Here is a 22208-nt window from a genome sequence, read left to right as displayed (position 1 = left end):
ATGCTCCAACATCTAGTGGAAAGCCTTCCCAGAAGTGTGAGGCTCTTATAGCAGCAAACGGGGAACCAACTCCATGTTAATGCCCATGATTTTGGAATGAGAGCAGGTGTCCACATTCTTTTAGTCATGTTATCGGGAACTGGAACACGCTGTTCACGTCGATCCAGAGCATCCCAAACATGCTCAATGGGTGTCATGTCTGGTGAGTATGGCACATTTGCAGCTTCCGTGAATTGTGTACAGATTATTGCATTAACATGCTGAAACATGAGGTGATGGCGGGGGATGAATGGCTCGATAATGGGCCTCAGGATCTCGTCATTCGTATCTCTGTGCATTCAAATTGCCATAGATAAAATGCAATTGTGTTCGTTGTTCATAGCTACCCATACCATAACCCCACCGCCATCACGGGGTACTCTGTTCACAAACCGCTCGCTGCAGTCAGGTCAAGACCATGGTGAGGCTTGCGAGTATGCAGATGAGCTTCCCTGAGACAGTTTCTGACAGTTTGTGCAGAAATGATTTGGTTGTGCAAACCCACAGTTTCATCAACTGTCCGGGTGGCTGGGCTCAGACAATCTCGCAGGTGAAGAAGCCAGATGTGGAGGTCCTGGGCTGGCATTGTCTGCGGTTGGACATGCTGCCAAATTCTCTAAAACAACGTTGGCGGCGGAATTTGGTAAATTAATGTTCATTTATTTATCTGGCAACAGCTCTGGTGGACATTCCTGCAGTCAGCATGCCAATTGCACGCTCCCTCAACTTGAGACATCTGAAATGTCTTGAGTCAAGTATTCAACACATTTGTTATGGCAAACCTACATTTTCTTAAGTCACATAAGCGGCATGGACTCACTCTGTAAAAACTGAGGATGGATAAACAGCATTGTAGTTACTCCACAATACTAACATAAATGAACGAGTGAAAAGAAGAATGTGTCACGGCTGGCTAGGTGTGTAGAGAGGAATCAGGCGCAGAGAGCAGAGAGGTCCAGGGGAAAGATGCACTTTAATGCAGCACCAAAAGTAAATGCCCAAACACACACAAAATAGGATCAGGTGTAACTAACGAGACATAACTAACCGAAAAGAAAAAGGGATCGGTGGCGGCTAGTAGGCCGGTGACGACGACCGCCGAGCACCACCCGAACAGGCGGGGGGGCCAACTTCGGCGGGAGTCGTGACAGAAAGTCTGTACAGAATAAGAAAATATGGCAAACATGCTTCCTGTTTGCAATAAGACACTAAAGTAATACTGCAAAATATGTGGAAAAGAAATGTACTTTTTGTCCTGAATATAAAGCATTATGTTTGGGGGAAATCCAACATCGCTACTTGTCATATTTTCAAGCATGGTGGTAGCTGCGTCATGTTATGGATATGCTCATTAGCAAGGACTAAGGAGTTTTGTTTGTATAAAAATAAAGACCTGAGAACAGGCACAATCCTAGAGGAAAACCTGCTTTCCAACAGACACTGGGAGACATATTTTAACTTTCAGAAGGACAATAACCTTAAACCCAAGGCCAAATATACACAAGTTACTTACCAAGACGACATTGAAGGTTCCCGAGTGGCCCATTTACAGTTTTGACTTAAATGGGCTTGAAAATCTATGGCACGACTTGAAAATGACTGTCTAGTAGTGGTGCAACGGATCACAAAACTCGTCGTTCGGATCACGGTTTTGAGTCACGGATCGGATCGTTTTTCAGATCAGCAAAATAAAAAGGGAGACACAACTTTGCTTTCCATTTATTACTTAAAGAACACTTAAAGCAAGGAACTTTTCAATGTTTAAATAAAATATTAAAATAAAATATTCAGTACTCAATTGTTAAATTAAAGTGCAATATGAGGCATGATACCTTCTTCCTTTGAACAATAGTGAATGAAAAAATAGCCTGTGTCCACATCATCAAACAAAAGTACAAAAAGAAAGAAAGCAAAACAGACCTGAGCTTATAAATTAAAATTATTTTTTTCCAAAAGTTGAGGATGTCTACATTGTCTGGGGAGAGGGTAGACCTCTTTGCAGTCACTCTGTCCCCTGTCGTGGAGAACACACTCTCGCTAGGAACTGAAGTGCCAGGCACAGTCAGATAGTGTCTTGTCGTCATGGCAATGTGATGGTATTTACGCTCATTGCTTTTCCACCATGCCAGTGGGACACCATCCACTGAAACGCCGCTTGCTGCCTTGTAGGATGCCTCCTCTTTGATGGTGTTGGCAAACGTCTTGCCTGTTCCCTTGCTCGCAAAGGTCTCCCCGAAAAGCTCCTTCATGGCTGAATTATTTTGCAGAGGTGCCTCTGATTCTGCTCCTGTCGGCTCTGTGGCTTGACCCTGCAGAGAAAATGACTTGACCTATTCAACTAATTATTTATTTTCATGTTTCATAGAACTATAATTGTGACAAAAGCCATTATTATTCCAAGTCAAAAATGGATGATTCTAATAGCAATAGAATAGACTAAGATTAGACTGCACTATATTTATTATTTAAGTAATTCACTTTTTCTTTTTTTTCTTTTACCTCTTCAGTGGCCAGAATCTCAGTGGTGACATCACTGTATGTCCTCCGGGGCAGGGCAGGGTCTAAGTGAGACAGGGACTTCAACCTTGGATCCAGTGCAGTAGCTCTATGAAGGTAGTCCAGTACATTAGGGGGGCATCTGGGGTTCAGGTCCTCTCTAATGGCAGCCTTGACATCTCTAGTAATGGTGCTGTCTTCCTCACTTGGGGCCATGGATTGTAGAATCCTTGTTTTTCAGAGGTAGGATCATGGACACAGACGGTGCAGTTTCAGTGCTCCTTAGGGTTGTAACCGTTTTTGGGGGTTTGACCACCTGGAGGACCTCCTCTGACACTTCCACGTCATCATCAGACAAGGTGACTATGTCTTTATGTTTTCTTCAGGGTCTTGTCTGTCAGTGCAGAGTATAGAGCTGCTCAAGATGGCGCTCCAACATGTCATAAGTGGAGGTCCATGTTGTTGTGACATGGTGTATGAGCTTGTGGGTCGGTAGCTGTAGCATTGGCTGTTGTGCCCCGGTGGAAAAAGGAAACCACCTTCTTGATCCTCCCAAGGAGGCGGTCCATCTGGTTTACTGAGATTCCCCTTTGAGATGCTAAATTGATCACATGTGCAAAGCAAGCTATCTGTGGCCCCAGTTCAGCCTCTATCACTGCATTTGCTTGGTTCTTGGCATTATCTTTGATGGTTGGGATATTGCTGTTGGGCCTCTCTAGCTTCCACTCTGCTACTGCTCCTAGCAGTACCTGCGCCAGATTTGTGCCTGTGTGACTCTGATAGAGGGGGCGTGTCTGTAGCACCGGACTTCACATCTCTCACGCCTCTGGTGTAGTGAGCAGTCACATTTACTTAGCTCTCCGTTGCCCTGGAGGTTCAGCCGTCTGTGGTGAGGGCAACAGAGGATGTCTTGGGTAATTCGTCAACAATTTTGATATTTTCCTGTTCATAAAGATCTGGCACGATATTACATCAAAGTTTATTTGTCACGTGCACCCGAATACAACAACCTTACAGTGAGATGCTTACTTATAGGCTCTAACCAATAGTGCAAAAAAGGTATTAGGTGAACAATAGGTAAGTAAAGAAATAAAACAACAGTATAAAGACAGGCTATATACAGTAGCGAGGCTATAAAAGTAGCGAGGATACATACAGACACCAGTTAGTCAGGCTGATTGAGGTAGTATGTACATGTAGATATGATTAAAGTGACTATGCATATATGATGAAAAGAGAGTAGCAGTAGCGTAAAAGAGGGGTTGGCGGGTGGTGGGTGGTGGGACACAATGCAGATAGCCCGGTTAGCCAATGTGAGGGAGCACTGGTTGGTTGGCCCAATTGAGGTAGTATGTACATGAATGTATAGTTCAAGTGACTGTGCATATATGATAAACAGAGAGTAGCAGCAGCATAAAAGAGGGGTTGGGGGGGAGCACACAATGCAAATAGTCTGGGTAGCCATTTGATTATCTGTTCAGGAGTCTTATGTCTTGGGGGTAGAAAGAGAACGGTAGTAGAGAAAACAGTCTATGACAGGGGAGGCTGGGGTCTTTGACAATTTTTAGGACCTTCCCCTGACACCGTCTGGTGTAGAGGTCCTGGATGGCAGGCAGCTTAGCCCCAGTGATGTACTGGGCCATATGCACTACCCTCTGTAGTGCCTTGCAGTCGGAGGCCGAGCAGTTGCCGTAACAGGCAGTGATGCAACCAGGATGCTCTCGATATTGCAGCTGTAGAACCTTTTGAGGATCTCAGGACCCATGACAAATCTTTTTAGTTTCCTGAAGGGGAATAGGCTTTGTCGTGTCCTCTTCACCACTGTCTTGGTGTGTTTGGACCATTCTAGTTTGTTGTTGATGTGGACACCAACCTGCTCCACTACAGCCTGGTCGACGAGAATGGGGGCGTGCTCGGTCCATCTTCATACAGAAGTGGGTGCGCCAGGGGATTTCGTAGCGTGGCTCAAGCCCTTTCGGGAGGCTTTTCCAGTTCTTCAGCTCCTCCGCTAGCTCCATGGCTGTCAATGGTCTTATTTTCTTCTTTGCTTTTTGCTACGCGAGCATCCAGGATTGATTCGTTGGGATTCAACGTGCCCCGTTCACGTGAACAGTGCACGCAAATGCTTTTTTTTAAATTATCAAATCAACCTTCAGGCTTCAGAGTAAAACACAGCACGCATCAGTCTTGCCTCTATCTTTTCACTGCAGCTCTGCATCGAGACGTAGGGAATTATGACTTCAAAAAGTCAGCCCGGCAGTAAAACTGTATTTCACACTATGATGGTTAAACTTTGCAATTGATCTGCGGTTCACATGCGTGCCGAACCGTGGGGGGTGATCCGTACAGGTCACGGATCAGCTACAGTCCGTTACACCTCTACTGTCTAACAATGATGAACAACCAACTTGACAGAGCTTGAAGAGTTTAAAAAAGAATCATGAGCAAATATTGTACAATCCAGGTGTACAAATCTCTTAGAGACGTGCCCAAAACGACACAGCTGTAATCGCTGCCAACTACGGTCTGTTACACCACTACTGTCTAACAATGATGAACAACCAACTTGACAGAGCTTTAATTAAGAGTATAACAAATAATCATGGGAGCTGAATACTTATTTAATCAAGATTAGATAAATGTTCAACCCCTTGAGTCAATACATGTTAGAATCACCTTTGGCAGCGATTACAGCTGTGTCTTTTTGGGTACGTCTCTAAGAGCTTTGTACACCTGGATTGTACAATATTTGCCCATTTATTATTTTTTAAACCCTCCTAGCTCTGTCAACTTGGTTGTTCATCATTGTTAGACTGTAGTGGTGTAACAGACCGTAGTTGATCCGTACGGATCACCCCCCCCCCGCAGTTCAACACGCATGTGAAGCGCGGATCAATTGCCAAGTTCAACCAAAGTGTTGACAGTGGAGTAGTCAAATGCTGCTGTCTGTGTAGCAAAGCCCATGTTTAATACCTGCTTGCTTCTTCAATCATACCTGGATTGTAGATCGCTGAAAAAAAGCCTCTTAGAAGAAAGCTTGAAGCCTAAAGGCCTAGACAGTCAAAATTAAGTTTTCCCTGTGTTTTTATATAACATTGTACAACAGCTGATGAAACAAACACTGTATAAGTGTGAACACATTTGATCAGTGTTATTTCCTGATAGTTGCTGTTTACAATCTAGCATTCGAATGTACCAGAGGCCACCAAAATAGAGCATGTTCAGCAAAACATACATTTTAACACCTCCCAGTCCGGGGGAGCCTGGCTGGCTACTTTGTCTTGTGGAAAACATCTCAGTTAGACTGTATGTACCTCCACTTTAAACTATTCCTTTTCTAGGAAGACTCCCTGCACTAGTACTGTCTGCAGTACACCATTAGACCCAGAGAAGAGCATGAGAAAGGTTACTCTGGCTTGTTTCCTAGGGAGTGTACTAAGTAGTGCAGCAGGAAGGGGATTGGGTATGTGGAGGGGTTGTAAGGGCCCTTAAATGTCTGTGGCAGGTGTTGAAGGGGCCCTTGGGGTACTTGTATATGGGAGGGTTGTTGGGGGTGGTATTTGGGCGAGTCTGGGGGATCCTTTCAGGTGATTTGGGAAGGAGGGAAACGGGGGTAAGAAAGGACACGAGCAGAATGGAGATCAGGGGAATGGAGAGATGAAACAGGAGAAGACTGCAGAGAAGATGAGAAGGCAAAATAAATAAGGAGAGGACTCAGGAGGGGAAACAGAAAGAGAGGGATGAGTTGAGGACAGAGGTTTGTGGCCTCTAACAGCCAGGCCTGTAGAATGGTCTGTAATAAATGACAAATGACTTCTCTAACAAGACCTCTGAGACAGCAACAGAGTAAGGGGGAGGGAAGGAGGGGAGAGATAAAGGGGGGGAATAGAGGGAATTAGTAAGATGGAGGGGTGGAAGGGATGGGGGGGAAAGTGGGAGCAGGAGAGCTGAGAGAGGAGAGAGGAGCAATGGTAACAACCCTGCTGTCGACACAGGATGACAGCAGACTTAACAAGCATAGAACAGTCTGCCACCTTACACACTACTGATCTATCACTACTGCTTCCCTCTCTTTTACCAACTCCCTTCACTTATTCACGCTTTTCTCTCATTCGCTCTTCTCCCTTACATTCTCTCCTCCCTTTTCTCTTATCCTCTATCCTCCCTTCCCTCTTCCCCCCCATGTCCTTTTCTGAGCTGTAGGTGTTCTCGGAGCTACCCAGCATGCAACAGCTTGACTCGTCCCCCACCTGCTCTCCTCCCTTCTTTCCTCTCCTCCTCCTGTCGTCCAGTTCTGTCGGGGGTTCTCATCGTCCACTCTCAGAGAGTGCGTGTGTGTGTGTGTTAGCCATTTTATTGCACTCTGTTAATCGCCTGCTGAGCCTGCTGAGCCTATCGACCAGTCAGAGGCCAAACCATAGATTGATTGACAGCTCTAGACATTCTAGCAGACGGATTCCATCTCAGGGAGCTGTCTGCAGCCTTCCGACATCTCCATTTCTCCTTCCTTCACGATTACACTCCAATCAACTCCTATCATCATCACTCTATCGTCACGTCTCCATCCATCTGTCCCTCACCTTCTCATCTCCCGTAGGGAAAAGAAAGAGGGAGAAGTTGGGATGGATGAAGGGTGGGGAGGGATGAGTGTGCATATGTGAAGTTTGCGAACTCAGTCAGTGTTTAAACTCCGATCAGTCTCTGTCAATGACTCCAGTTGTAGCCCACGTCAGATCCTCTTTGGCTGTCTCTCTCTCCGCGGTTTCGTCTCGTGTTGTCTGTCACTCCTCAACAAGGCTCAGCTCTTATTCACACAGCTATGTAAATAATACCCACGGCACACTGATAAGACACACACGCACCCTGGAGAATCAGGAATATGTAGCCAATCGCGTTTGTGCGTCGGAACAATACAGAGTGAGGATGTTGACTGATTGTAGAGGCTGATACACACACACACCCACCCACTCTGGAGGATGTAACCTGTGTGTGTGTGTGTGTGTGTGTGTGTGTGTGTGTGTGTGTGTGTGTGTGTGTGTGTGTGTGTGCGTGCGTGCGTGCGTGCGTGCGTGCGTGCGTGCGTGCGTGCGTGCGTGCGTGCGTGCGTGCGTGCGTGCTTTGGAGCAATAGGGAGTGGAGATGTTTCTGTTGACTGATAAACACTCAATTAGGCAGCTAGTCAATGGCGCCGAGCAAGCATCCTCTCCTTCAGTCATTCCTCTCTTGGCTGTCCTATAGGATCGGGTAGCATCTATCGACGTCTGGGACTGAGATTTCTCTCTCTCACTCTCTGCTACCTCTAACTCAACCCTCTCTTCTTTTTCTGTCTCTTTCCCCTAACTCTCCTCCTCTTCCTCTCCACTCTCTTCCTCTCCTCTCTCTTCCTCTCCTCTCTGGTACTTCTTTGACACAATCACACTCTCCAGTTCCCGTGGACGAATCGTATTAATGAATCAGATCAGGGTTTCCCTTGGTCCTAGCCTTCGCACTACACAGCTGATTCAATTAACCAACTCATTATCACGCTTTGATTATTTGAATCAGCTGTGTAGTGCTAGGACAAAAAACAAAATGTGCAGGACCGAGTTTGAGAAAGCATGGATTAAATAGCTTAATGCCATTGATTGGCCAGTGCGTCCGGACAAGACAGGTAGGCCCTGGACAGGTAGGCCCTGGGCAGGTAGGCCCTGGGCAGGTAGGCCCTGGGCAGGTAGGCCCTGGGCAGGTAGGCCCTGGGCAGCTTTCACCACTGTGTCCAGCTACTAATTCAACACTATAATTTAGCGTGTACCTAATCTCATCCACTAGCAAATCACATCAAATGTATTTATATAGCCCTTCGTACATCAGCTGATATCTCAAAGTGCTGTACAGAAACCCAGCCTAAAACCCCAAACAGCAAGCAATGCAGGTGTAGAAGCACGGTGGCTAGGAAAAACTCCCTAGAAAGGCCAAAACCTAGGAAGAAACCTAGAGAGGAACCAGGCTATGTGGGGTGGCCAGTCCTCTTCTGGCTGTGCCGGGTGGAGATTATAACAGAACATGGCCAAGATGTTCAAATGTTCATAAATGACCAGCATGGTCAAATAATAATAATCACAGACAGAACAGTTGAAACTGGAGCAGCAGCACAGCCAGGTGGACTGGGAACAGCAAGGAGTCATCATGTCAGGTAGTCCTGAGGCAAGCTCTCTCTCGGTCGAACCGTCTGGCTTCACAGTTCCTCAGAACTCAGGTGTGGCTGAAACAGCCACGGGTTTTAATTGGCTGATCCCTGTCAATCACCACCTAGCATAGCCCTTACAAACTCGCCCCTACATTGTGGACTTCAAAGCATGAGCAGCGCAAGTGATTTTCACAAAAATAGAAAAATACAAGTCTTGAGAAACAGTTTTCACGGATAAACGTTTATATGCACGAACTCAGAATCAATTGAGCTTCCCCCAAATTAGAATATTGGTCAATGTGGTAGAACGTTTATTTTGATTTGCTGATTTTCTGCATTTTTAACATTCCCGTCTAATACAGCTGTAGCGGGCTCTCTCCCCGTCCAGCCTCCATTTTAATCACACCCCTTTTCAAGTCCCACTTTGATGTGAAGTGTTACCAGGCTCCATGTGCCACCAATTAGTGTGTACCCAGTTCCAAATCGTCCCGAGCTTAAGACCGCCCTCGCAGCCTCTTTAGCCCAACACATACTCATTTTCAGTTTAGTGTGAAACCAGTAGTTTGACACAATCTGATCTTTTGGTAATTGTTGAGCTGCGGGTGACAACGCTAGTGGGACGTAGGTGGAGTGAACGGGGACTTTTGAAACGGGACTAATGTCCCAGTGGTATTTTAGCATTTAGAGCGAGTAATAATTCCTAGTCAAGTGGCGTTATTTATTTGGGATAATATTTGGGATAATCTCCTGATGATATCTTTTTATCGTCGCTCAACTTCCAACACAAGTCGTTTTGAAGCGACGTTAGGCTGTCAGTGGTTGGCTAACGGAACGCGGCAGGGCTTCCGATGTCTCGTCACCATGTGATTTAGACCATCTGTTGACTTCCTGATAAAACTCCTAGTTCACTGACACAGACCCCACAACTACAGTGGGGAGAAAAGTATTTGATACACTGCTGTTTTGTTTTGTGCAGGTTTTCCTACTTACAGAGCATGTAGGGGTCTGTAATTTTTATCATAGGTGCACTTCAACTGTGAGAGACTGAATCTAAAACAAAAATCACATTTTTAAGTAATTAATTTGCATTTTATTGCATGACATAAGTATTTGATACATCAGAAAGCAGAACTTAATAATTGGTACAGAAACCTTTGTTTGCAATTACAGAGATCATACATTTCCTGTAGTTCTTGACCAGGTTTGCACACACTGCAGCAGGGATTTTGGCCCACTCCTCCATACAGACCTTCTCCAGATCCTTCAGGTTTCGGGGCTGTCGCTGGGCAATACAGACTTTCAGCTCCCTCCAAAGATTTTCTATTGGGTTCAGGTCTGGAGACTGGCTAGGCCACTCCAGGACCTTGAGATGCTTCTTACGGAGCCACTCCTTAGTTGCCCTGGCTGTGTGTTTCGGGTCGTTGTCATGCTGGAAGACCCAGCCACGACCCATCTTCAATGCTCTTACTGAGGAAAGGAGGTTGTTGGCCAAGATCTCGCGATACATGGCCTCATCCATCCTCCCCTCAATACGGTGCAGTCGTCCTGTCCCCTTTGCAGAAAAGCATCCCCAAAGAATGATGTTTCCACCTCCATGCTTCACGGTTGGGATGGTGTTCTTGGGGTTGTACTCATCCTTCTTCTTCTTCCAAACACGGCGAGTGGAGTTTAGACCAAAAAGCTCTTCTCCCATTCCTCCTCTGGATCATCCAGATGGTCATTGGCAAACTTCAGACAGGCCTGGACATGCGCTGGCTTGAGCAGGGGGACCTTGCGTGCACTGCAGGATTTTAATCCATGACGGTGTAGTGTGTTACTAATGGTTTTCTTTGAGACTGTGGTCCCAGCTCTCTTCAGGTCATTGACCAGGTCCTGCTGTGTAGTTCTGGGCTGATCCCTCACCTTCCTCATGGTCATTGATGCCCCAGATCGAGGGTGATTGACCGTCATCTTGAACTTCTTCCATTTTCTAATAATTGCGCCAACACTTGTTGCCTTCTCACCAAGCTGCTTGCCTATAGTCCTGTAGCCCATCCCAGCCTTGGGCAGGTCTACAATTTAGCCCAGATGTCCTTACACAGTTCTCTGGTCTTGGCCATTGTGGAGAGGTTGGAGTCTGTTTGATTGAGTGTGTGGACAGGTGTCTTTTATACAGGTAACGAGTTCAAACAGGTGCATTTAATACAGGTAATGAGTGGAGAACAGGAGGGCTTCTTAAAGAAAAACTAAAAGGTCTGTGAGAGCCAGAATTCTTACTGGTTGGTACGTGATCAAATACTTATGTCATGCAATAAAATGCAAATTAATTAATTAAAAATCATACAATGTGATTTTCTGGATTTTTGTTTTAGATTCCGTCTCTCAAAGTTGAAGTGTACCTATGATAAAAAATTACAGACCTCTACATGCTTTGTAAGTAGGAAAACCTGCAAAATCGGCAGTATATCAAATACTTGTTCTCCCCACTGTATACCTCTCACTCTGCCTCTCGCCTGGTCTCTCTCCCTCGGCCTCTCACCCTCTCTCTCGTTAGATATTACATTAATACATGTATCTTGCGGTGATGTGAGCTGCTGACTGAGTGTGTGTTTTGCATGTGTGCCCGTGCTGTTCGCCACACGTCAGGCGGCGTCTGTGTTGCCTGCGGGGATGTCCAGATGCCAGGTTGTTTCAGTGACTGAACAGGTCCTCGACTCTGTGTGAGTGTGTGAGTGAGTGAGTGAGTGAGTGAGTGAGTGAGTGAGTGAGTGAGTGAGTGAGTGAGTGAGTGAGTGAGTGTGAGTGAGTGAGAGAGAGAGTACATCTCTTCATGCATGGCTGCACAAAGCCCAGGATTTCAGAGATGTTATGCTCATCACTCTTCCTCAGGTGTGTCAGAATTCAGGAGCTCATAAAGTGTGTGTGTGTGTGTGTGTGTGTGTGTGTGTGTGTGTGTGTGTGTGTGTGTGTGTGTGTGTGTGTGTGTGTGTGTGTGTGTGTGTGTGTGTGTGTGTGTGTGTGTGTGTGTGTGTGTCAACAGGCAGTGGGCTCCTGTGTATGTGTCTGTTTATTTGTGGCAGTGCAGGTAGGCTACACTGTTAGTTCTATTACTCTCTGTGTCATAAGCCTGAGCCATCTGTTCTCTAGCGCGCACACACACACACGCACACGCACACAGGTGGGACAGCTCATAATATCGCTGCACGGTTTAAACTTCATGGAAGAAGTGGAGTTTGGCACAAATGCAACACAGCGGTGTACGTGCCTGCGGTAGCAGGGTCAGTCAGAGTATGAGGGGACGAAGCCTGTGGGAGTTTAGCAATGCTGTTGTGTGCAGCCAACTGTGCCGTCTGTGCTAACGAACTACAGACTCACTCACCTAGAACACACACACACACACACACAGACTACGAATCCAACTATACACACACTCTCACATAGAGCCTTTGCCATGTATTGTCCCCAGGTGTATGACTGGATACAGATAGAAACATGACATCCATAGAGAAGTAGGTATGCTATCTGACACGTGACAGATAAGAAAGAAAGAGACCGAGAGAGAAGAAGAGTGAGGAAGAGAGAAAGAAAAGAGGTGGGAGTGGAACAGAGAGAAAGAAAGAGAGAAAGAAAGAGAGAAAGAAAGAGAGAAAGAGAGAAAGAAAGAAAGAAAGAAAGAAAGAAAGAAAGAAAGAAAGAAAGAAAGAAAGAAAGAAAGAAAGAAAGAAAGAAAGAAAGAAAGAAAGAAAGAAAGAAGGGGAAGAAAGAAAGAAAGGAGGGGAAGGAAGAAAGAAAGGAGGGGAAGGAAGAAAGAAAGGAGGGGAAGGAAGAGACTGAAAGAGAGGAAGAGCAGAGTCCAGTAGAAGGGTTCAGCAGGCCGGGGAAATCCTTATTTCGTCTCCATGGCAACAGTCATGCTGTTCTGCCCACATTCCATCACACTTCTCACCAGTGTTCCCCGAAGATAAATAAAATAAAACATATTTTGGTGTTATGCCAAACAAAAGCTCTTTCTCTCGCTCTGTAAATATAGTGTCCTGCCACGTCTCAGTATTAAAGCCCACTGCTCACTAAACCTCGGGCCTTGTTCCAAGTTCACTACTAGGCACTACTCCCCAGTAACTTCACTCAGATCTGAGAGGATAAGCACCGAAAAAAAAGGACATTTTACTTAGAGGGAGAGTTAATGACAACATTTCTAATGTCCATCCAATCCTGTCAGATCTATGAAGTGCCAAGGGGTTAGGGACTAGCAGTTGAAATGGAACCAGCCCATTAGTAACATGACCGCAACAAGACGCTCGATCCATGTAGATAAACTAGAGACCGACCGCAATTCCTCAGGTAGAAGGTCAGCAGCGGGTCACTCTCTCTCTCCTCCTCTTCTCATGAGTCCTCCTGTTCTCCATCCATCCCTCTCTCCCTCCATCTTTCTCTCCCCCACTCTTTGGGGAGCCAGATTGTCTGACAGGCTAAAGGAAGTGACACGCATTTGACAGGAAGCAGACTGAGGAACATAGATGTTCTGCTGCCTCTCAGTGACCACACACACCCACACACACACACACACTCCTTGTTACTGTAACTGGTGTGATGGGGGGCATCGACCCTAGTCTTATGAAGTTATTTCGGGGAGAGGGGGAGGCACAGGGAGGTGGAAAGGGGATCGATATGAATGTGGCGCTTCCTGATGAGAAGTCTGGAAAACAGACCCCCCCTAACTCCACACACATACACACACCCTAGTCTCACACACTGTGAGTCATGCACAGTGCAGAGCTGCCCTCGTCGATAAAAAGAGTGTTTGTTGATTGAAAAAGCTACCTCCTTGTTATCATCACCCCCCTTCTCTCTTCTGACAGGGCTACATTCTCGGAAGGGTAGGGTTAGGGTACCTTATTGTTCCCTGGTGTACAACAATGTCAAAATACACAATGTACCTTCAGAGGTACACAATCTCACATGGTACGGTTCGGTACCATTTACTGTGCATGTGTTAGTTACTGTGCATTTAGTATAATGGTACATTTCTGTACCCCATATTTTTCTGAAACAGAATCTTCCGTGCGCCGTAGAATTGGCGCCTTTCCCTATGTTGCTCTGTGCAACATAGGGAAAGCTAAATGAACCAGCATATTGGGATTGAGAACAATACATCGGAGGCAGCCTAGACGAGGAAACAGCACTTGCCTTAAACCCTATTTGGACGAGATTAGTTTTACTGTGGGTGGTCGGGTAATGTAATTATGTGCACAAGCGCAAAACACCACACCTGTCATTTTAGTTCCGTCCGAATCTGCCATGTCAGTCATTTGTAACAATTCCAGCCAGAATAACATACTGTTTTTGGGAGTATTCCAAGGTCCTCTGATAATACTAGTCCCGTGCGAATCGTCATCCCTGTGTTTTGAGAGAAATGTCTGCGTTTGACAGGTTTTGCTCACGCTTTGAACAAGAAACAATAACTGATTTGATAAATTGATCGTGCTGCCTACAGTTGAAGTCAGAAGTTTATGTACACAGCCAAATACATTTAAACTCAGTTTTTCACAATTCCACAAATCCTAGTAAAAATTCCCTGTCTTAGGTCAGTTAGGATCACCACTTTATTTTAAGAATGTGAAATGTCAGAATAATAGTAAAGATAATTATTTATTTCAGCTTGTATTTCTTTCATCACATTCCCAGTGGGTCAGAAATGTACATACAATCAATTAGTATTTGGTAGCATTGCCTTTAAATTGTTTGACTTGTGTCAAACATTTCAGGTAGCCTACCACAAGCTTCCTTCAATAAGTTGGATGAATTTTGGCCCATTCCTCCTGACAGAGCTGGTGTAACTGAGTCAGGTTTGTAGGCCTCCTTGCTCGCACACGCTTTTTCAGTTCTGCCCACAAATTGTCTATGGGATTGAGGTAAGGGCTTTGTGATGGCCACTCCAATACCTTGACTTCGTTGTCCTTATGCCATTTGCCACAACTTTGGAAGTATGCTTTGGGTCATTGTCCATTTGGAAGACCCATTTGTGACCAAGTTTTAACTTCCTGACTGATGTCTTGAGATATTGCTTCAATATATCCACATAATTTTCCTTCCTCATGATGCCATCTATTTTGTGAAGTGCACCAGTTCCTCCTGCAGCAAAGCACCCTCACAACATGATGCTGCCACCCCCGTGCTTCACGGTTGGGATGGTGTTCTTCTGCTTGCAAGCCTCCCCTTTTCCTCCAAACATAACGATGGTCAATATGGCCAAACAGTTCTATTTTTGTTTCATCAGACCAGAGGACATTTCTCCAAAAACTACGATCTTTGTCCCCATGTGCAATTGCAAACCGTAGTCTGGCTTTTTTATGGTGGTTTTGGAGCAGTAGCTTCTTCCTTGCTGAGCAGCCTTTCAGGTTATGTTGATATAGGACTCGTTTTACTGTGGATATAGATACTTTTGTACCTGTTTCCTCCAGCATCTTCACAAGGTCCTTTGCTGTTGTTTTGAGATTGATTTTCACTTTAGGAGACAGAACGTGTCTTCTACCTGAGCAGTATGATGGCTGCGTGGTCCCGTGGTGTTTATACTTGCGTAATATTGTTTGTACCGATGAACGTGGTACCTTCAGGTGTTTGGAAATTGCTCCTAAGGATGAACCGAAATTGCTCCCAAGGATGAACCAGACTTGCGGAGTCCTACATTTTTTTTTCTGAGGTCTTGGCTGATTTATTTGGATTTTCCCATGATATCAAGCAAAGAGGCACGGGGTTTGAAGGTTGGCCTTGAAACACATCCACAGGTACACCTTCAATTGACTCAAATTATGTCAATTAGCCTATAAGAAGCTTCTAAAGCCATGACATCATTTTCTGGAATTTTCCAAGCTGTTAAAAGGCACTGTCAACTTAGTGTATGTAAACGTCTGACCCACTGGAATTGTGATACAGTGAATTATAAGTGAAATAATCTGTAAACAATTGTTGGAAAATGTACTTGTGTCATGCACAAAGTAGATGTCCTAACCGACTTGCCAAAGCTATAGTTTGTTAACAAGAAATTTGTGGTGTGGTTGAAAAACGAGTTTTAATGACTTCAACCTAACTGTATGTAAACTTCCGACTTCAACTGTACAAGAGATGTATCATGTATCAACTTTCATAGTAAATGTTTTTCTTCATGTTTTCTGTGTATGATTTGAATATTGCAAATTCATCAATAAAAAAATATTGCGCGTATTTAATGTAACCCATGCTGTTAATAGATTGCAATGCAGAATACAACTGACCTAAACATTTGAAAATGATAGATTCACTTTTGCATCCATAGCCTTAAAACACATCTAACGTGCAAGTGCACTGTTTAGCTCACATCTGAAGGCTGGAGGACGTTTAGATCACAATATCCTAATGATTATGATCACACTTCCTCAATTCAAATATTATGGTGACACTATACCAGAGATGGTTTGGTAAGGTTTCAAAATTTGTGAAACAAATGGACTTGTTTTCTAGGCGTGAAGATATTTCAACATCTTCAGAGTAACATTTATTGGGGAAAAAAAGAAAGAATTACAGTGGGTTCGTCCAAATCGTCCAACGGAATGACAGACGTTGTGGGACGGCAGCATAGCCTCGTGGTTAGAGCGTTGGACTCGTAGCCGGAAGGTTGCAAGTTCAAACCCCTGAGCTGACAAGGTACAATATCTGTCGTTCTGTCTCTGAACAGCCACTGTTCCTAGGCCGTTATTGAAAATAAGAATTTGCTCTGAACTGACTTGCCTAGTTAAATAAAGGTTTAAAAAAAATCCAGCGTTCTCTAGTAATACTAGTGACTGTGCGAAGTGGAGTTAGCCTAATGGTCTAAGAAAATTGAGGAGAGAACAAACCCCAACTTAATTAGGTCTGTAATCAATAGCCTAACTGTTAAATGTGCCTGGCTTTATACATCATCCATATACAGTATTCTGATCCCTTGACTTCTTCTACAATCTACACACAATACCCAATAATGACGAAGCAAAACATTTATTTTTTTTACACATTTTTGGCTAATTTATTAAAAATAAAACACTGAAATGTCACATTTACATAAGTATACAGACCCTTTACTCAGTACTTTGTTGAAGACCTTTGGCAGCGATTGCAGCCTCAAGTCTTCTTGGGTATGACGATAGAAACTTGGCACAACTGTATTTGGGGAGTATGTCCCATTCTTCTCTGCAGATCCTCTCAAACTCTGTCAGGTTGGATGGGGAACATTGCTGCACAGCTGTTTTCAGAGAGCTATTTTCAGGTCTCTCCAGAGATGTTCGATCGGGTTCAAGTCTGGGCACTGGCTGGGTCACTCAAGGACATTCAGAGACTTGTCCCGAAGCCTCTCCTGCGTTGTCTTGGCTGTGTGCTTAGTGTCGTTGTCCTGGTGGAAGGTGAATTTTCGGCCCAGTCTGAGATCCTGAGCGCTCTGGAGCAGGTTTTCATCAAGGATCTCTCTGTACTTTGCTCCGTTCATCTTTGCCTTGATCCTGACAAGTCTGCTAGTCCCTTCTGCCAGGTTTCCTTCAGACGTGGCGCTTGACATTCAGGCCAAAACGTTTAATCTTGGTTTCATCAGACCAGAGAATCTTGTTTCTCATGGTCTGAGAGTCTTTAAGTGCCTTTTGGCAAACTCCAAGCAGGCTGTGCTGCGTCTTTTACTGAGGAGTGGCTTCCGTCTGGCCACTCTACCATAAAGGCCTAATTGGAGTCCTGCAGAGATAGTTGTCCTTCTGGAAGGTTCTCCCATCTCCACAGAGGAAATCTGGAGCTCTGTCTGAGTGACCATCGGGTTCTTGGTCACCTCCCTGACCAAGGCCCTCTCCCTCAATTGTTCAGTTTGGCCAGGCAACCAGCTCTAGGGAGAGTCTTGGTGGTTCCAAACTTTTTCCATTTAATAATGATGGAGCCCACTGTGTTCTTTGGGACCTTCAATGCTGCAGAAATGTTTTGGTACCCTTCCCCAGACCTGTGCCTCGATACAATCCTGTCTCAGAGCTCTACGGACAATTCCTTCGACCTCATGGCTTGGTTTTCGTTCTGACATGCACTGGCAACTGTGGGACCTTATATAGACAGGTGTGTGCCTTGCCAAATCGTGTTCAATCTGAATTGTAGAATCAAGTTGTAGAAACATCTCAAGGATTATCATTGGAAACAGGATGCACCTGAGCTCAATTACGAGTCTCATAGCAAAGGGTCTGAATACTTGTGTAAATGAGGTTTTTCTGACTTTTATTTGTCATTATGGGGTATTGTGTGTAGATTGATGAGGTAAAAATACATTTTAGAATAAGGCTGTAATGTAACAAAATGTATACAAGGGAAGGGGTCTGAATACTTTCTGATTGGACTGTATGTGTTTAGAAATAAGACGGATCTTGCTTCTGTTGCCTGTTTCAGTGTTTGTTTAATATCCTAATGATTCCGTGAGCACCAAGCCTCATGCGATGGCATAATGTTGGATAAAGCAATTTCACAGATTTCTCTGTTTTTAAATCTTTGCTCTGCTGTAATAACAGCTTCCCCATTTTTTTCTCTCTCGTTAGAACAGACTGGTATTACTCATCATTTATTTAGCGTTCAAACTGTTCCAGACGGGCAGAAAAATAATATTGTTATCTAACAGCACCTGTTTGTCAAACATAATATGTACGCAGCTCTCACTCCTATAGCCTCATTTCTCTTGATCTCCATCTTATTGTTTTCATTTCAATTAGTATTATTATGATCATCGTTATAATATTCAGTAATGTTGTTGTCATTCGTAGCCTTGTGTAACCATCACCAGTAGGCCTAAGAGCACATCCTGTTGAGTAATATTACTGTGACTTACTTAGGCCTATATATGCCATCAACTCACATTTTATTAGTCACATACAACAGGTATACAACACCTCACAGTGAAACGCTTACTTGCGAGCTCCTTAACCAACAATGAAGTTTCCAAAAAATACAGATAAGAATAAGAGATAAAAGTAACAAGTAATTAAAGAGCACACAGCATTCAAGACATACATGCTTTGAAATGAAATCAGGCATTTTAGTGTTCAAATTAAATAACAAAGGGAGCTTTGAATAATTGGCCTAAACAATAAATGAACCTTAATTCACAAATGCATGATACTGTCTTTAGTCTGCCGTAATAAATATTTTATATATATATATATTTTCTGTTAGAACAGACTCTCTGGTACACTCTCTTATTTATTTAGTCTTGTTTACACCGTTTCAAATGGTCAGAAACGAATGATATTGTTATCTAACAGCATTTTCTTTATCTCCAGTAGTTTCCACAACTAAGTCAAATGTCTTCCATAGATCTGACTTTCCCTTTCCCTCCTGAGCAACCAGTGAACATTCGCCCATTTCGAGTTTTTTCACGTCGTACGCATCCATTTTGCTGTCGACGTTACCATGTTCAGAGTTTGGTTATAACAATGTATCGATGTGATTAGGGAATAGGGAATGTATTTTATAGACAAATTAGGGATTTCGGTAACAGAACTTTTGTCGGAAACAAATAAGAAACTTAGCTTAAATGGCTGTAATTATGTTGCACGGACAGCGCAATAAACACTTGCGGTGCTTTTTCGCTGCAGTAGGGAGGAGAGCGAGGCAACATTTGCCAGTCACACAGGCCCAAAGCTGTCCTTTTTGTCCAACACTGTGACCACCGGGCGCTTTCCTGAGTCATTTGTATGTCTTAATTATTTCATCAAGCAGTGTGCTTAAAGCATCAGACAAGCTCAGTACATATGTAGTTGGTTTATTCAAACACACAGGGTGTGTATGTCTATATATGGAAAATATAATTTTAAACATTTCGACCAATCGATTGGATAACTCTCGGTCAGGATGACTCAGTGGACCAACATTTTTTTTATGTTGGGTACAGCCCTACTGCATTGGCCCTTTAATATCTTCACCATGCTCAAATGGATATTCAGAATCTGCTTTTTTATTTATATATGCCATTTAGCAGACGCTTTTATCCAAAGCGACTTACAGTCATGTGTGCATACATTCTACGTATGGGTGGTCCCGGGAATCGAACCCACTACCCTGGCGTTACAAGCGCCATGCTCTACCAACTGAGCTACAGAAGGACCATAGTTTTTACCTATCTACCAATCGGTGCCTTTTTTTTGCGAGGCTTTGGAAAACCTCCCTGGTCTTTGTGGTTGAATCTGTGCTTCAAATGTACTACTTGATTGAGGGACCTTGCAGATCATTTTATGTGTGGGGCACAGTGATGGGGTAGTCATAAGTAAATCATGTTAACCCCTATTATTGCACACAGAGTGAATCCATGCAACTCGTTATTTGATATGTGAAGCACATTTTTACTCCTGAACATATTTAGACTTGCCATAACAAAGGGTTTGAAGACTTGTTGACAGAAGACCTTTCAGGTTTTAATTTTTTATTAATTTGTCAAAAATTCTAAAACCAAAGTTCCACTTTGACATTATGGGTTACTGTGTGTAGCCTCGTGACACAAAATCACAATTGAATACATTTTCAATTCAGGCTGTAACAAAACAAAATGTGGAAAAAGTCAAGGGGTGTGAATACTTTCTGAAGGCACTCTATGACATTTCTTGTCATAAAGAGTTTAATTGAAATGATAAAACATTTGCTTAGGCACTCACTTGGTGAAGGCTTAAGGGGTTAAAGCCATTTAATGCAACAACCATGTCTCTGTTACTAGCAAACAGCCGTGAGTGGTACTGGTAACAAAGAAATTCACTTGAAAGACACCCTGGGAAATATGCAAGTACGTTTTTATACACTACAGTGTAAGAACAACACCCCCAATAATGTTTAGAAGTACATTTTTGCCACATAAAAGGAACGACTTTGTCACTTTGGTGGTAACCTAAAAACAAATGTTTACCTTTTTCTAAAGGTGCGCTTTTGTACCTATGAACTACATATAAGAATGGTACTTTCTCGTACCCCAAGGTACACTATTGGCTCTTTTAAGGTACAAACTGCAAGGGTACAATTATGTACCTATAACTAAATGGTTGTACCTAACAGGGTACCACAACAGTGACGAGCGTCTGTACCCTTTTAAGTACACTTGTGTGTACAATATATACCAGCATTTGCTATTCCTCTGTCTGCCTCTCTCTCTCTCTCTCTCTCTCTCTCTCTCTCCAGGTCCTGATGTTAGCTGATGGGGAGACAGAGGGCTATCTGTACCAGCGTCTACCCATCCTCTCCTCCCTGACCTGCCAGGGTGGCAGTGCCACAGCATACGTGTGTGAGGACTTCACCTGTGCCCTGCCTGTCACAGACCCACAGGAGCTACGCAGGCTACTGCTAGAGTAAAGAAGAGCGGGAGGGATGGCGAGAGACATAGAGGGAGAGAGGACCAGATGAACCCTGTCCTAACCTGCTCCAGCTAACCCAGTCCTAACCCTGCCCTGCTCACCTCCACCTCTACCTTAGTTTAACCTCCTGCAGAGCAGGTATAACACATCCCGCTGTAACCCTACAGTAACCATACTCTCCCTGGCCATAAGGGCCCAGTCGAAATGCTCTGTAGATAGTGGGACCCACCACGTATATCAAGATGTGGAGGCGCGTAATCTCTAGGAGTCACAAGCCAGCAGTTCCAATAACAGCAGTTGTCTGCATAACTTAGTCACAGACCTACTAAAGCGATACCAAGCAAAGGCCGTATCAGTTCTTCAGCAGTACACTAATAAACTGTGTGTAGATGTCAGTGGAGGCTGCTGAGGGGAGGACGGCTCATAGTAATGGCCGGATTGGCAACCACGTTTGATACCATTCCATTGACTCCATTCCGGCCATTATTAAGAGCCGTCCTCCCCTCAGCAGCCTCCACTAGTAGATGTTGATAGATAGTGTTCCAGGGATGCATTGAGGAATTGGTCTGAAGATGTAGTAGAGAACTCTCTTTATGGATGAACTCATACAGAATGTTCTTCTCCTTTGCTGATATTATCACACAAGCTCTTGCATGGAGCAGACAGGAGAAGCGTGTGCGCGTGTGCGTGCTTGAATGTGCTATGAACTGCCCTTTTCTCTCCATAACTCACCCCCGTAGCCTGTTAATGCCCTCTAGCATGCTATGACGCCCAAACTATAGTATAAAGACCCGTAGATGTATAGACTATGCATACGATGTATGGAACACTCTACAGCTCTAACTCTGCAAATAAACAGTACTTGAATACTCTTATTATTCTGTTCTGTGTTTACTAAATGTGTGGGATGATGGATCATCAAGTGGAACTAGAGGGCCGCGACTCTGAAAAGTAAACAAAATATACACTGGAGGCTAAAGGCACCTTCTCTCCATATCCTGCTCTTCCGACTCCCCACCTTGTCTGACTTTGGCTACTACGATACTGAAGTATGAAGCACCATACATTTCCATGTCCCCCTCTCCCCCCCTTCATGTTTGATAATGGACCACTTAGTGTGATGTCTATCCTGGAATGTCACTGTGTGAAGCGTCCCTAAGAAGCCCATA

At 44.2% G+C, this 22208-nt stretch overlaps 1 protein-coding gene across 2 annotated transcripts in view; it reads left to right on the top strand.

Moving 5' to 3' along the window:
* Positions 1–21914, top strand: part of spata20 (spermatogenesis associated 20) — a 63538-nt gene extending 41624 nt beyond the window's left edge. Inside the window, exon 15 of one of the 2 annotated variants that reach the window (XM_052478177.1) lies at positions 20867–21914. In XM_052478177.1, coding sequence (XP_052334137.1) covers positions 20867–21037 — 171 coding nt within the window. In that variant the 3' untranslated portion in view covers positions 21038–21914. Of the gene's footprint in view, positions 1–2546; positions 2637–20866 lie in introns of those variants that run through there. The other variant, XM_052478178.1, reaches the window with a different exon arrangement.
* Positions 21915–22208: the final 294 nt, after the last annotated feature.

This window comes from Oncorhynchus keta, chromosome 24 (assembly GCF_023373465.1).
Source record: "Oncorhynchus keta strain PuntledgeMale-10-30-2019 chromosome 24, Oket_V2, whole genome shotgun sequence".
NCBI classification, from domain to species: Eukaryota; Metazoa; Chordata; class Actinopteri; order Salmoniformes; family Salmonidae; genus Oncorhynchus; species Oncorhynchus keta.
This window is presented reverse-complemented; position numbering and strand designations above follow the sequence as displayed.